This window comes from Diorhabda carinulata, chromosome 9, assembly GCF_026250575.1.
Source record: "Diorhabda carinulata isolate Delta chromosome 9, icDioCari1.1, whole genome shotgun sequence".
Lineage (NCBI taxonomy): Eukaryota > Metazoa > Arthropoda > Insecta > Coleoptera > Chrysomelidae > Diorhabda > Diorhabda carinulata.
In genome coordinates, this window is record NC_079468.1 from 14,199,613 (window position 1) to 14,216,198 (window position 16,586).

General features: G+C 32.7%; 1 protein-coding gene across 2 annotated transcripts in view; it reads left to right on the forward strand.

Annotated features, from left to right (window-relative positions):
- The window catches only part of LOC130898014 (acid sphingomyelinase-like phosphodiesterase 3a), a 328,758-nt gene that overhangs the window by 273,279 nt on the left and 38,893 nt on the right, over window positions 1–16,586 (forward strand). Inside the window, exons 6-8 of one of the 2 annotated variants that reach the window (XM_057807037.1) lie at window positions 5,269–5,464; window positions 12,050–12,162; window positions 12,231–12,435. In XM_057807037.1, coding sequence (XP_057663020.1) covers window positions 5,269–5,464; window positions 12,050–12,162; window positions 12,231–12,254 — 333 coding nt within the window. In that variant the 3' untranslated portion in view covers window positions 12,255–12,435. Of the gene's footprint in view, window positions 1–5,268; window positions 5,465–12,049; window positions 12,163–12,230; window positions 12,436–16,586 lie in introns of those variants that run through there. The other variant, XM_057807036.1, reaches the window with a different exon arrangement.

Here is a 16,586-nt window from a genome sequence, read left to right on the forward strand (position 1 = left end):
GATGCTACTCATATGAATGCTTTTCAGTTAAATGACATATTCGCCCTCCATTATAGCGAGTTATTTTGTGTAAGGTGTGTTTCCCTGCCACGCTACTTAAGTAGTCTCCTTTTCCTCTTTTTGCGTTAATATTTCCAATAATTATGAATTTACTATGTCCTGTGACGTCTTCGTATACTTTAACCAGTTTTTTTTATCGAATTCATCTTAATTTTCGTCTTTTGCTTTCTCTGTCAGTGGGTAGATATCAATTTCTGTTATCTCTGGTAAACTATTTTTTATTCTCATCTTTAATACTTTCTCACTCATACCTACATATTCTAGTACATTCCTTTACATCGTTCCGCTTATCAAAAAACCGGTACCGTTCTTTCCTTGTTCATCTTTCCCGTCATCAAATAGAGCATATTTTTTCCTTATTTCTGTGTCCTTTCCCCTTTCATGGTATTATTAAGAGTACTATGCTTTTTATTATTCCAACATTTCTTTCGCAGTTTTCTCCAATATTCCAATTTGCAGCATTTTCCCGACATTCCCTGATGCCCATTCTAACTATATCCTTCAATTTGCTCCTGTTGTTCATACCCTTAGTCATTAACCATTTCATTGTCTGTCGGCTTTCATTATATTTATGTTCTTTCCTTTCATTATTACTTTTTTGTCTTTTTCTCCTTATTCTTCCCCCCATTTTCTGGATTTCTTGTCCTCATTTTCTCCCGACTTTTTCTACATATATGCTCCTCAAATTTTGTTCTTCAGTATTAATTTGTTAAATTTGAAAGCTGTGTGGTGACCTTGTTCTCCGGATAATTTCACCTAAGGTGACAACCTTTTTCTTCCTATTTGCACTTTTTCTCAGTAATCTTCATCAATCCGTGATAGGATTCAGGTTTTTAGTTTGTTCCATAATTTCTGTTTTCAGTTTTTATTCTCTATTTCAACTGTAACTTGTCTCCTTCTGTTTGTTTCAAATGCTCCTATTCTGTTGCATCATACCAAATCAGCTGCGAGACCTAATTCTATTTTTCTCATCATCATTTGAACCTTCTTCTCTATTTCTTGGTTCTCGGTTCTCATTTTCTCCATCTTATTGTCCTGCTATTATTTGATTACACTTTTCTGATTCTCTAGTTTTAGTTCTTCTATAGTATATATATTTCTATCTATTTTTTCTTCCAAGTTCCTAATGCTTTCTTTTATCTATAAGAATATTCCTTCAATTTTTTCCTTATCGTCCTTTTCTATCATTCATTTATAAATATAATGCACCTTAACGAGAGTCGCGTCCCGTTCAGTTTTGTTAGGCACCAATTGAGTACACCCTTCAACTCTTACCCAGGCTGAGCGATTTCGTTTCGCTACGTTATTGTGTCTAATTTTTCCATTTTATTTGGGTTCAAATGAAAGTGACTTCCGAAGAAGAATATGATAAACTCAAATTGAAATAAGTAGACCACTCAAAATCTTATATTAAAACCAATACTGTATCCAGGTGAGTAGAGTCGCTGATTTCTTATATGAAAGCTGAAACTAAGACAATCAAAGAATCAGAGAGAAAGAGACTAGATGCGTTCCAAATGTGGAGCTAGAGGTTAATTTTCCGAATTCCGTAGAAAACACGTAGGCTCAATAAGGGAAGACTGTTTTTCACTTGCGATAATATCGAAATTATCTCAACACATTATATGAAAAGACGATAAGAATCAAAGTAGTTTGATAATTTCATTAAAAGGGAGTATGTAATTGAAGTGCGACATCTCATCCAACGGAACGTTTGTTGCGATACAAGTTGTCAGTTGTCTTATCACAATTCATAGTAACAAGCGAATGGATCAGACAGAACGACAAATTCTGTTATAAACAATTAGCTACTTTTTTATTAACCCCTACTGATTCCTTTTATAATGCAATATTCTGATAATCTGATTTACTCGAGAAATCTATTTTCAGTCAAAACAAAACATTTCAGGAGATATATGACCGTAGTTTCATTCAAAAAATATTTTCTCGATGGGTTTATAATTGGAATGGATTTGTTATTTAGGAGGGTTCTACATTGAATACAATGCAGTGAAATTCACCCATCATAAATAACTGATAACGTTATAACTCTACATAATTGACGGAATAAATCGCTTTGATTTCAAAGGGAACACATTTTATTATAAACTTCCTCTACTCTTCATACTCGAATGATTTTTATTTTGAATGTTAAGAAGGGATAGAATTTGAGTTATCCTGTGTTTTGTTCAGAAATATCCCATTCATATCCATACAATAATCTAATTTCATATGCATCGCGGAGATTTCCAAGAATAAGTCATTAAGCAATTATTTGAAATGAGATGAATTATCTAAGGAGGACATAGAAATCGGCAGCAAAATTTCTGAAAAACAGAGAAGAATAAAAGCGATACGTACATAGAACTAACTCAGCACATACTGGAGGCACCAACCAATTTTATTGATAGAATAACCAGGATGGAATACAGCACCAAAGGAATTACACTAAAAAGGCTTTCAAATAGCAGCAAATAGACCGAGAAACCTAGAGTGGAATACAAATGGACTATTACAGCATCTATAAGAGCTCCAAGTCAATCTAGAGATATACTCCGACCACTTCCCTATTCTCCTCACGCTTAGTGACTCTATCGTTCAAAAACAAAATCCTCAATATTTAGTCAACAGACAAACAGATTGGCGGAATTTCCAAACTATATAAGAAGAACAAATCAATCTCTCAGTAAGTTGAAAACAAAGAAGAGCTAGACAAATATGTTGAAATACTAGTCAACTGTATCCAACAAGCTACATGAGATAGTACCCCCAGACTGATCGCAAGGACGAAGGGCAATAACTACCCAAACGGAATAAGAGAACTACTTATTACGTGAAATGCGTAAACTTAGACGCAGATGGCATCAAACTAGAGCTCCAGAAGACAACACCAGATTGAATAATGATACCCAACAATTAAAAAGAAAAATCTATAATATGAAAAACAAGACTATAAGTGAGAATTGACAAACGACAAGTCTACGGAATACTCACTTGGAAAGCGAGCAAAAGATTGAAGAGATCAATCACCCAAAATCAAAAAACAAGATAGTAGCTGAGCTAGAAACAATCAAGAAGAAGGAAATAGATATGCAGAACATTTAGCACACACTTTAACAGCTACCGAAAGAGAAGAACGACTTGAACATTAATACAAAATCAAGACAGTTCGAAAATAACTTATACTACTCCAATGGACATATCCAGATTGATTAAAGTGAATATCAACTCGAAGAAAGCTCCCAGCTTTGACTGGAGAAATACTAATACATTTACCAAAGAAAGCTATAATTAAATTAACGCATATTGTAAACACAGCCTAGTAAATACCTACCTTGTAGAGAGTAGCTGTAGTCATAATGATTCCCAAACCAGAAACCCACCCAATGCAGTATCTTCATACAGACCAATATCACTATTACCAATGATATCAAAGCTATTCGAGAAAATACCTAGAAAGCCTAGAAAGATTAGGATGAATACTTGAAAAGAGAAAAATAATACTTCACATCAGTTTGTCTTTAGGGATAACCATTTCATCAGATATCGAGTACACAGGATGTAATAGAAAAATCAAAATAAAAGAAAATAGTGTGCTCCTCTGTTTTCTTGGATGTGGCTCAGGCATTTAACAAAGTTTGGCATGAAGGGCTCAAATATAAACTGCCTACTCTTGCCTACCCAATATGCAAAACTGTTGGGTCTTATATGAGAGAACGAGCCTTCAGAATAAAGCAAAAAAATAAGTACTCAAACTTAACTTAACTTAAGAAAATTAACATAAGTTTTCCACAAGGTAGTGTTCTTGGACCGGTTCATTACCTCTCATACATTAGTGACATCGCTCAATTAGAAAATCACACTATCGCCACGTTTGCGGGCGACACAACTGTTTTGACCGTAGGCCATTCCCACTAAGAAGTAGCCAACCTTCAGACATCAATTATTATGATAAATTATTGGATCAAAAAATGGAGGATAAAGTTTAAACAAGAAAAAATAGGTACATGTAAATTTGACAATGAACAGGTACCATATTCTAATACAGCAAAATATTTAGGGCTAGATGCGAAGTTACGCTGGAAATATCATATAAAAAAGAAAAGAGAAGAACTAGATATAAAAAAATGTATTGGTTGTTGGGAAAAAAATCCACTCTATCAATTCATAATGAACTTCTAATATATGAACAAATCCTGAAAAAAGGATCTACGGGATTCAACCATAGGCCATGTGCCAGCGAAAGTAGCACCCAAATATCTAAATATTACAAAATAAAGTGCTAAGGAGCATATTTGATTCACTCTGATACTTTAGAAATAGCGATCTTTATTGGTACTTGGAGACACTTAAAATAACAACAATAACAATAACACGAACGTAGAGAAAAGACTGAAGAGATAAAAGCCTTTTGAGTTGTCATTCAAGTGCTTAGTGTAAAAGTGGAGCAAAGTGCCGAATTTCACATATCAGTGTTAGTGTAGGCAATAATAATTGAAGCAGATTGTATTGAGTAAAACTCTCAGTTATCAGACGTAATTTGGATAAGACAAAATTGTTCTTTGTTTGGGATAATGATCATCAGATCACAATGATAAGGAGATCTTCCTGGTTTTCTTAAAAAAGATGCTTAGAGACAGAAGTAACTGAACTGTTATTTGCTTTATGTTCGACATACGATTATACGTCAATCAGCTCACAATATTTTAACATAAAGAATAATTTTGAATTGTTCTTTCACCATTGATGTGAATAAATGGAAAGAAATAAGATTTGCATGCCGATTTTAAGAAAATAATGTACAACTAAGCGCGGCACTTATAATCTATTCCGCTCGCCGTAATTCCAAAAATTTTTTGAATCTGGGCACTTTCGAAAAAAATATAACATGTAAGGCAGCACTAAAGTTTCTTTTGCCACTCGTCTGGTTAGTTATCTTGGCTAGAAACCTCAGAATCTGATCTTCAGCTTCGTGACAAAAAGTAAGACTCCTTTCATAATCTTCCATTATGCAATAACGAGAATTTTATTTGTTTGTGAATAATACTTTTAAACAAATTTTTTCATTGTGTTTGGAATTCACATCATGTGATTAGACCTTCTGACATTGAAGTTTTATAATTTAATTTCGTATTATCTTTGATTCCACCTAATCAACTTCTGAGAATTACAAAACAATAATTTATTATCATGTACTTGTTGTTTCAGGTTTATTTGGTGGGTCACGTTCCACCAGGATTGAATGAACGACAACGTGGTAGCACTGCTTCTAAACACTTCGCATATTTGGACTACCATAATAAGAGGTATTTGGATATCGTCAGAAAATATGCTGGTATTATTGCTGGTCAGTTTTTCGGACATCTGCATTCAGATACCTTCAAAGTTATTTACAGCACGAATGGTAAGTTCCTATAATATATTTCGGTTATTATATTCGTAGGAAAGATGTAATATTTCAGTATATTTGGGGTATAGTACATATTATATTTTAAAAATTATTATTGGAAAGAGAGAAATAATGTTAATATATTAACTTTTCAATGTATGTGAATTCCAATGAAAATTTATAACAAAAGTTTGGTGAAAGTTTCAGTTATTCATTATTATGATAGCGGATATGTCTTTGTAATATTTATTGACCTATTTACATTATGTTGTGACTTGTTTTTATAGAGACAGTTTCTATGAAGGCCTTCTTGTTTGTTTACGGCAAACTAGAGATTTCCTGTAATTGGAAAAAAAATCTCCAACAGCCGGAAGAATCAGTACATAATTTTATGATGAACACATCGGGATAGTGAAGAGTGAAGCAAAAAAGATTTTCTTATTTATTAAGTAAGAACATTCATATTTTGAAGATAAACAAGTTTTGTTTGCTAAATCTGATTGAGTCGTAGGATCAGCAATTCAGCCATTGTGCCAGGGCCATATGAAGGACAAATCAGAGGTTGGAGATCCTATTATGGAGACCTACTTGCCTTCTATATGTTTTCCTTTCCACGATGTCTCCTGAAAAATCCTTAGGGGAACGCAGTTATACAATACGTGGGGTTTCCTCTTCTTCCTCTTCACCTTTATATCCTGGGCATTGGGCATAACGCAAGAAGTTCAATTTCAATTTGATATAATATACCAACCTTATAAAAGTGGTTATTAATCAAATCGATGACCAGCCTAAGTTGATCTCTTTAGCGTTATCCCCCAATTACCTTGGATCGCCTACGGAAGAGGAGTTTTGATATGTCGCCTATCTGTGATTTCCATCAACCCTTTCCAAAAACTATCTTCAGCTCTTCTGTTCATTGCAATTTAAATTAAATAATCGGAAACGAGAATTGGGGAAGCCGGTAGCATATTCGTAATAGAATTGTTCGTTAACTCATCTGCACTTTCATATTCCCGGATATCGGAATGTCAAGGAATCCTCACAAGCTTCACATATAATTATTTTCTGAAACTACACTAAACTTTTATATCATCTTAAAGTTAACCTGAGTAACTTGAGAGCTTGTCGGCTTTCACTTCATATATAGGTGTGCTTATTTTGATTCTATTGGCCATTTGGTTAGAAAGCATAGGTTAATAATGCACATACCTTTTTTTGGATAATAGAAGCCAACGAGCGAGCTTAAGAATATTTTCCATATTTAGCATTTCTTTGAAAAAATCTGAACCTGTTTTCCATTGTTATGTTTTTAAATTATATTTTCATTTCCTCTGTATGCCAAATGGCTTCTTTTTGCTTTACACCTCATTGCAGCTACAAATTTATGTACCAATTTTGAGTCAACAAACAAAACTCATTTTGAATTTCTTCTGTGCTAATTAATTCCAGGAAAAGAAAAATGTTGACTCTTGTTCAATCCCTGGTGTACAAGAATCGATTCAATTTTTGCTTACGATTACGAAACGGCGCAAAAACTTCTGGTGGTTTCAGTAAAGCTGTCATCAGATTGTGTTTGAGGTCGATTGGAGAAAGCTACTAGAAACACTAGTAATTATTTGAAATTGAAATCACTGGAATTTCTAATCTGGAACGCATGGCATTTTACGCACTTTTACGGCCACAACAAATTTTAAAATATTACTTTTTGATTATGGAAATTGGTGATTTGATATCCCTATAGCATTTATCAAGCTTAGTCCAATTTTATCACGAGGTTCTTTGCTACATAAATTAGCTGATGACGCTATTTCAGATTGACAGGAGCAATTTTAGTCATAAGGCGAGAAATTCAAGTCGTGGACTAATTGACCTACCCATATTTCAGTTATTTTGGCTAACGATAAAAGCTTTGATGTAGTTTAAATATGTTTCAAGATGGAATTTTTGGAACCGTGATATTCATACTGAACACACCGTTCACAGTACCACTACAACATCACTAACAAATACAGTCAACAAAACAAAATAATGTCAACAACGTATTCCTTATAGCTACGTTTTAAATATATTATGCTAGGAACCATGAAATTTGGATTAATATGTCATAATTGTTACAAACAAGCTCGGACGGCCTTGCTACAATGGAATTTTAGAATTCGACAAATTCGCACGGCACCTTCAATCTGTTTGTTATAAATAGCGGACGCGTCTTTAATGAACATTTTATTATGAAACGGGGTTTATTACAGTATTTCTTTCAAATCATTTTTAGAAAAAAATATTTATTCATTTCTTGTGTTTCCTTTTGTTCTAGAACTTGGTAAAATTCTATTTGTGGTATATAAATAGTCGTAGTGGAAAGAACGAATTAGTAAACGCAAAAAAATATTATAAGTTAACTGTATTTTATAGTGTATAAATAAATTCAGAACGTAAGAGACAGTATTTATTAATTCATTCCCCGAATGGAAAGAGTATATAAAATACGAAAAACGTTACATAATCAACAATTGGTTTACCTAATAATAGTTTTCCTATTAGCTTCAGCATCATTTATTATTTGACAACTTCAAATACTTGCTTTTCTCTTTTACTTGATCTTTTGGCAACAAAAATTCTTCTAATTAAAGTTTTGTCAGTCAGTTCTGTCAGTGAAAAAAATTATTCGTTTTCTTTTAAGCTCAAGCAAGATAATTACAAGTTGATGGAAGGGTTTGCATGTACGGTGAAGGATTATTATCAACATCTCACAGTCTTGAAATAAACTGAAAATGAATTTTCACGCACTATGTATAATCATTTTCACCGGCTGTTCGATTCACAGTAAGGTATCGTATTGAAAAAACACTCGAAGTGATATTGTGAATACGCAGTAGGTTTCTGTTTACTTATCATGATTAATTTCCTCCGTACATGAACATAAGTACGTGTTTCAACCTCAAATATACATGAGAAACTGACAATTGTTTATGATTCAAATACACCAAAAAATCATTGAATGAATGAACGAGCTTCGAAGATGAACCTTCGATTAAACGAGCCTCAAAATTCCAATTTCAAGATTGGAATTTGAGGTTGAATTAAATATTTTTAATAGAGAATTTCACCAGCTAGATTTGATTTGCCTCTTCATAACTTTTGTTTTAGAATAAAAATGTATATATTCGTCATAACTCTATAAAGGGAAATAATCTTTAACTTACTCAGATAAAAAACCTCAACGAAAATGTATTCAGGAATCTGTTCGTGTCGTGTACTCTTTTTTTTATTATTCTATAAGGAACAAAGGTGACCCCGAAAGGGATACAGTGTTATTTTCTTATCCTTCACATATTGGAAAGAAGTTCTTTACAATTCAAAACATCAAAGGGAAAAATGTTTCATCTTCACTTCTTTTTATAAGCTTCTGGGGGGATTTTCGTATTATCTTGAAATAAGACAGTAACATGTCATAGTGGCACTATTGAAAACTTCATATGAAACATATCAATAATAGAAATAATAAGAAATAGGTTATAGTTTATAGTTGATACAGATGCATGTTATCCCTAAAGGTTTGATTTCAAAATTGTATCACATGTCTACCACTTACAATAAATAATTTTAATATAAGTAAAAAAAAAGTAATAAAATGGCAAGTAGAACTATTTTTTTCTTTTACTATAAAAGATCTCAGTTTCATAGCTGTATATCGAATTTTTGAATTGATAAATTTTAACATTTAATGATAGAAGGTGATTGAGTTGATCAGAGTAACTCTCTAAAATTCAACCTAACCATTCAGAAAATACCCTCATAACCAAATCAAATTGTTCTTGATACTAAATAGTGTTGCCTTTAGGTCTCCTCTATTTAAAAATTAGTTCTTAAGATAAGTGAAATATTGACATCCCGACCTATATCAATATAACTGTTTAAAAAACTAATGTTCAATTAGAAGGAGCCTAGAATCAAGATTGCGCAACAGAAAGATATAAAAGCAATATAAAATTAAGGAAAAAATAGATTTCACTTAGTCTTGCTGTTCGTTAATTTCAGTCTTCAGTCATACCAGTCATTGAGAATTAATGCGTGAAGTTTGCTTTGGTCAAGTATGTACTTTAACTTAAATTAAAGAAGTAGTTGTTCGAACTGAGCCTGACCGGGTCTATAAATGTAAACATGTATACAATATTTTATCAATATTTAATCGGATAGAGAATAAATTGTGAACGGATAGTCCTAAATATGCACGTGGATTTGCCAACTCGAATCACTAAAACAATTTCCTCAATTTTACATTACATAGTTTCCGACTCCACCAAATTCCATAACTTGGATTGATCTTTCTGAAGATATTGACGCCCTTGTGAAACTGGTTATGGCCTGCAAAAAGAACATGTACTTTATCCAATAATATTAGATCACTTTTGTACATTGAAAAATTCACAAAGAATCCTCACATTCTCAATTATATTATAACAAAACGCTTTCATCAAACACTATTGATTTCGACCCCGAAACTTTACAATTATGTCGTGAAAGTTGGTAACCATATTAGCTCTAGAATATTTTCAAATTATGATGATCTTTCTTTTCTCGTTCCTTCTAAAAGAATTACTAACAATCTCTTCCTTAGGCCTGTAAATAAATTTGAGCTATTGTAAACTCAGCGTTCAAAACAAGACTCCCTGCGGCATTAATGGGTTATAGGTTAAGTTATTTTTAAATTCACCAGAAACGTCAAATCATCAACGTTCCATGTTCTCTTATCAACGATTCTTTGAAAAGGTGCTTTTTCGTAATTTTCTACAATCAGCTATAATTGTTCCCCTTCACAAGAGTGGCGAAGAAAAATAACACTTTTATCTATCGTCCTATTGCATTATTACCAATTTTATAGGGCTCTCTTGTGATTTCGCTAAAGCTTTTTGGTTGAGTTGATCATGAGATTCTGAATAACACACTAGAGTATCATAGCATCCGAGGTGTTCCCCTAAAATAGTTTGTATTCTACCTTGAATGTCGAAATTAACTGGTACGAACTGAAGGTGAAGTTTGGAGTAATTTGCCAGTTGGCAATGGTGTACCTCAGGTTTCTGTTTTGCGTCTAATTCCTTTTTTTGGGTTCATAAATGACGTCACAGACTTACGAGTTAACTGTACATTCATTTCATTTGCGGTTGACACCAGTGTATACTCCAGATCTCATTACTATTAAGTCCTGGTCTCACCTAAATACTGACAAAACTTTGGTTTTATCCTATAAATGAGATTCACATTCTCTAAAACCAAACAATGACTTAATACGATGTTCAAATTCGATCAAGTTTTATTATCTATATACTGTGCCCTTCAGTGGTCTGTACATCTAGCAACTTTGGTGATAAATTTGTCCTCTGTTTGTTTTGCAATCAAATCTGTGTCTAGACAGCTCGACTCTTATACTGATTCATAAAAACTTACTTCTCGTTGTTCGAATCACATCTTCGCTACGATTTGCCTTTCTGAGGGCTTGTAGTTTGCACCTCTCCGAATATATCTTCAAATCACAACAAAGCGAGAGAGTAGTGGAACGCATTGCTAATTCTATTTTAAAAATGACAAAATTCTAACTTTCCCCGCTTTTATCATTTTAGAATCCATTTGTTTCGTTCGCAAACACTTAACTGAGAGACCCTTTCATAGTTACCTTATTAGAAGAAAAATTTGGACATTTACCTAACAATACCCACCTCCGATCTAGTAAAAAATTCTATCGTCTTCAGTGTTAAGGAATTATTCTATCAGCTACTTTCAGAATTAAAACTGGCAAATACAATTAATAATCTCTGAAGATTGACAAGGGCATTGAAAGATCATCTTATTCTGAAGAAGGATTCTACAATTTGCCATGTAGTGGCATACTTCGATGTATTTCTATATGCACTGGGACAGCACCAGGACAGCAAGCATCCCATCCAGAGTAATTAAGTAAAGCGACATAATAGCGGATAAAGAACTTTTCTGAAACAAATTGACATTATTTATCAAATTTCTGATTCTGTGTGTAGATTTTGGTTTAAGACAGAAAATCGATTAAAGAGACTTCAGTTTTTTGAAAAGCTTTTGTACAATAGACTGCTCGCAACACCATCTTCTATTATCCAGATCGAGATATTCTCAATAACCATATAAATCATTTCCATTGTTGTATAAAATTTTTGTTCTTACAGCTTCTAATTGACTTTCAAACATAATGTTAACGATATGCAATTATTTGGAGACCAATGACAATATTTTTCTTTTCATAGACTATTTCATGGTACTGGAAAAAAATACAACGTATTGAACATTAACGATCAAAATAGTGAATTCCCAGAGGCGAACGAATTTTAAGACAAACTTCTCTCCAGTGCCATTGATAACTATCAAAGTTACGCTTGGCATGAAAAAATCTTTTTGCCTCGTATCCTTTGGGTAGATGATTTGAAAAATTATTCTAGCTGCAAACAGTAATTTATCATCATTTTCACTGAAAACATCAAGAATAGTTTTGACGTTAACTTCTAGCTTCTCTAGAGTCTTCATAATTACAAGATACCCTGTATATATACTAACTCACATATGCTTTTGTTTCAGGTAAACCTATATCTTGGGCGATGGTTGCACCATCTGTTACACCGAAGAGAACCATTGACGGCCCCAATAATCCAGGATTACGTCTCTATAAATTCGACAAAGACACCGGACAGGTAATTAGCAAGAGCTTTGTTTGATAAATCAATAACACTTACTTGATTTCTTTCTCCAATGCCATTAGGTACTTTCACGAGGGTCGCTATAAAACCAATTTATGAAGACAGAACTACAAGGAAAAAAAGTTTATTGTCGACCTTATTTCACTGAAAGTCCCCGATCCCAATTTAATGTCTATAATTTTTTTCAAACATAAAACTTCGGCAGGGAAGAACATATGTACGGGGTAAAGTGTAAAGTTGTTCCCACATTGGTTATGATAATATAAGACGTCGAGAATATTGATTAGATAATGTGAAAATAATGCGACTTGGTGGAATCATCGAATATTTGGATAAAATTATTCGTGGATGAAAAAAGATAACTTGGAACTAGAACTGTGATTTTTATTTTCATTAATATGATTTGATTTGTTTGACATCATACAAATCAATTGATATTGAAGAAAGACGTATTACAAGCAAAAAAAGTTCATTTGAAATGCATATAACATTCAAATTTTTTACGTAAACCATGGTATGATTGGTATTTGAATGATTTAAAATTAGATTTAGATAATAGACTCTGATGATGACCTTTGAAACCATTTGTAAACATGAAATCGGAAATTTGAAGGAAAGTTGGTCATATAGGTCATATTACTTCTAAATGTTTTGCTTTGAAATCTGGAATTGAGTCAAGTTAAAATTCATTGACATGGATATTGATCTAAAATGTGATGAAAAAGGAATTTCTCAAAAAATGTGTATGTGTATAAATATATAGTAAATATAAATAATACATTATACGAGGACCGTTTTTTTTTCAACCTCCTATAGGCTATAAATAAAAGTCAAGTTCAAATAAAACAATAATGTTATTACCTTTGGGAGTGAGGTTTTTCTGCTGTTGAAGTGATGAAATCCAAGTATAGAGCAAAGCTTGACATTAAAAAGAAATTCGGGTTGCTCTATCAAAATTTATTCCTAGGTATAATGAAGTTATGAAAGACAAACAAGCGCATCCCTCCCATTGAAACAAAAAATTATGGACTCTGATGATTTCTGTATGATCTTTCTCAAGTTGGCACTTTATTTATGTTCAGTTATGTTTTAGATTTTTTTAGAAAATTAGTTCTGTTTTTCTAATGCTTATTTCAAATTTAATTTTTGTCAGTAAATCGTGTATTATTACATCGCTTGTAAATTGTTAAAGTTAAATGTCATTTCTTGACCTCAGTAAGAACAAGGTAAACTTGATAAATTCGATAAACTGTCAGCAACTGACCAATATGTGAGAAATGTTAGAAATCTTGAATTGTGTAATGTTATAAAAGTAGCAAAAATCTTTTTTAATATGTTTGCCATGTAATAATATATTAACAATTAACTATGAGAGATATTGAAAATGTAATGTAATGCAATACAAAATGGGTAAATTACACAAGGTGCGCTGCCATGCCATGTTTGTACTGAAAGGCAGCCATGAGTTCAGAAAGAAAGTTTGGGTATCTCTGACCTAACTTATCAAACTCTTTCTATGGGCGTCCATACCTCGGCGCTGTCTAAGAGCACAGGCCAGACTTAAAATACCTTTTTTCGGTACATTTTGCTGTAGTCTTCTTTGTTTTAAGCTTTAGTCAGTAATTCTGGCAAATTTTAACAAGTCGGTCTACGAGTCTCTGTAGTTTTTCAAACAAGTTGGCTATTAAAAAAAGTATCACCAGCGCGGCGTGTTGTATATTGTATATGAGACATCTTGAGCGTTCTCTATAATTTGAGTGGTTCTAATTCATTCATCGAGATTCTTATACACTGTTATAAATGTTTTCCAAAATGGTTTTGACACGTAGATCATAAATGTTATAGTTCTAGCGATAAGGTATTTTGTTATATTATGCTTTTTCGGACAGCTCGATCTCATTAAATGATGCCAGTTCCATGAATATTATTGAATTGGGAACATAACTGTTCTTAATTTATCAATATGAGTATATAGGTAACCAAGAAAGGAAGATCCTATGATGTAGTTCCTATAAAATAACCAAAACAATAATTTTTTTTTCATTAAGTATACTCATCTTGCTCTGGTGTATAGCATATTACCCTGTATCAACTTCTAAGGTATCTCACAGAATTCGAGCCGACGATCGTCGTCATACTCATTCAATGTTTGTATAAAAACTTCATGTAGATGAAATCTGTGAGATTTTAAAATTCGATGAACTTTATTTTAGGTGACATCAGAAGCCTGAGCTGAGAGTTCTCATTGGTAACCAGTCACTATTCTCGCGTTTTTCAGGCTCGTTAATCAAAGGCGAAGAAGGTTAATTTTTATTGAATCAGCTCTTAATAGACTCCTACTCATACTTCTATCCACTCACACTTACTGTCTCATTCTTATGTTGCCATGCATTGTGTCTTTCAATTAAGGATTACAATGAAATTTCGTTCAATAGCCAAATTTGGTATTGTATCCATTATTTATGTGATGTAAATTTCATTTGAACATTTACGGATTCCTTGAAACCAAAAAATACAATAGCTTCCATTTAGTACGGAAAAGTCCATTTAATACAACCAGAATAAATGTAATTGATTGTTTCATTAACATCTACATTTTAAGCATTAATTCGTAGAATAAATTCATTATATGAGAGTTTATAGTTCCGAGTATTGTATCCTGAATCTAACATGGAATAAAACTTCAAAGATAGTTTATTTTAGATGCTCAATTTTCATAACAACTGGCAAATTGACCAACAGAATAATGTATGATGCTGATGTTGATTTTATTTCCTGTTTGTTAATTGTTTGAACTAACTGTGGCACACGCTTTTCACATCCGAACACGCTCAGAGTTTCGTAACTTTTCTGTTAATTCTATGTTAGGTAAATAAAGCCAGTGTTTCCGGATTTAAAATGGAATGTAGCATGAAAATTTCATACAGGCATTTATGCTCTATATTATTGGAAAACCAACTTTGTTAGAAGTGTAGTTAGGTGAACTTAGTGATAGAATCTTTCAGCTTATTTATCACCGAGCTAAACAAATCAGATTAGATACCAAATGGGGTAAGCCATACACACAATTTCTTTACATTTTGTGCTATATTTGTTGCTTACATTGAATATGAAAAAAAATACCATCACATCATAGATAAAGAATTATTATGGTACGAATTGAACCTTCGTTATCAACGTAAATGCCGGTTACTTCGTCAAATTTACTTTTTCCTTTAGGAGAATGTCAAATTGGATGCATTCTAGTCAACTTGTGATTCATTTAGATCAATTATGCTTTTGTATCTGTGAAATACAAGGATTTACAAGAGTGTTCAAAAAGTGTTCCATATTTAGATGATCTTCCAAGCTAACTGATATTGGATACAATTCAAGTTACTATTCATTAGAATTACTATACCGTATTCATAAAGTAAGTGGAAAATCAACTTTGTTAGAACTGTAGTTAGAAGAACTCATTGATAGAATCTTTCAGCTTATTTATCACTGAGGTAAACAAGTTAGATTAGATATAAAAAGAGGTAGAGTTCTATCATAAGCCCTATATCTTTCCGTTGTTATTAGTTTAATTCTTCATATTCTTATTCTTCATATGAAAAAACAAACTTGTCCATGTTAGAATGACATCGTGAAAATAATGAAGTACTTAACATATGTACACCTATTTCCTTGATCCAGGAAACACATTTTGTGGGTAAAAGAAGGATTAGAACCCTTATTTTTGCAGTAGTACCTCGGTGGCTTGACGGAAGAGTAACTTTTGAATAAAAATGAATTTACTTTTCACCGCCACCTTTCACTACCTTTAACCCCGGAACAAAGAAATAGTCAGGTTCAAGTATCTGTGAACAATTCAAATAGCACTCGTATGACAACACGTTCTGCGTACGTTCACCATAAAAATTCCTAACTTTATGATGGTAATATTCACATCAGTGTTGCCATATCTCAAAACTTAAGTAGTAGCCCTCGTACTTCTGAGATATAATAAAGTACCCAAGTTTCATCTATTGTAACATATCGACGAAACAATTCAATTGGATCACGTCTTTATTTGGAATTATCGTTTGAAATTTCAATCCAAATCGTGACGCCCACTTTGCAAATAGCCTATTTACATGTAACCCTTCATGCAAAAGATTGCATACCCGTTCGGTTGAACTATTTCCTACACTATCTATCTCACGTACTTTCATTCGATGGTTGCTCAGTATGAGGACATAAATTTCATCAGCTACATTACATTAATTGACAATCCCGGACGTTCATCACGTTACTTTTTCCCCGGGTTCTCAATGAAGAACCTTCAATGGATTTCTACTTAAACAAATATGTTGAATTAGACCTTCTTCATCAAACCGATAATGGTATATCCTATTTAAAATTACAGTAGCTCTATTTGAATTTTTTTGATGCTT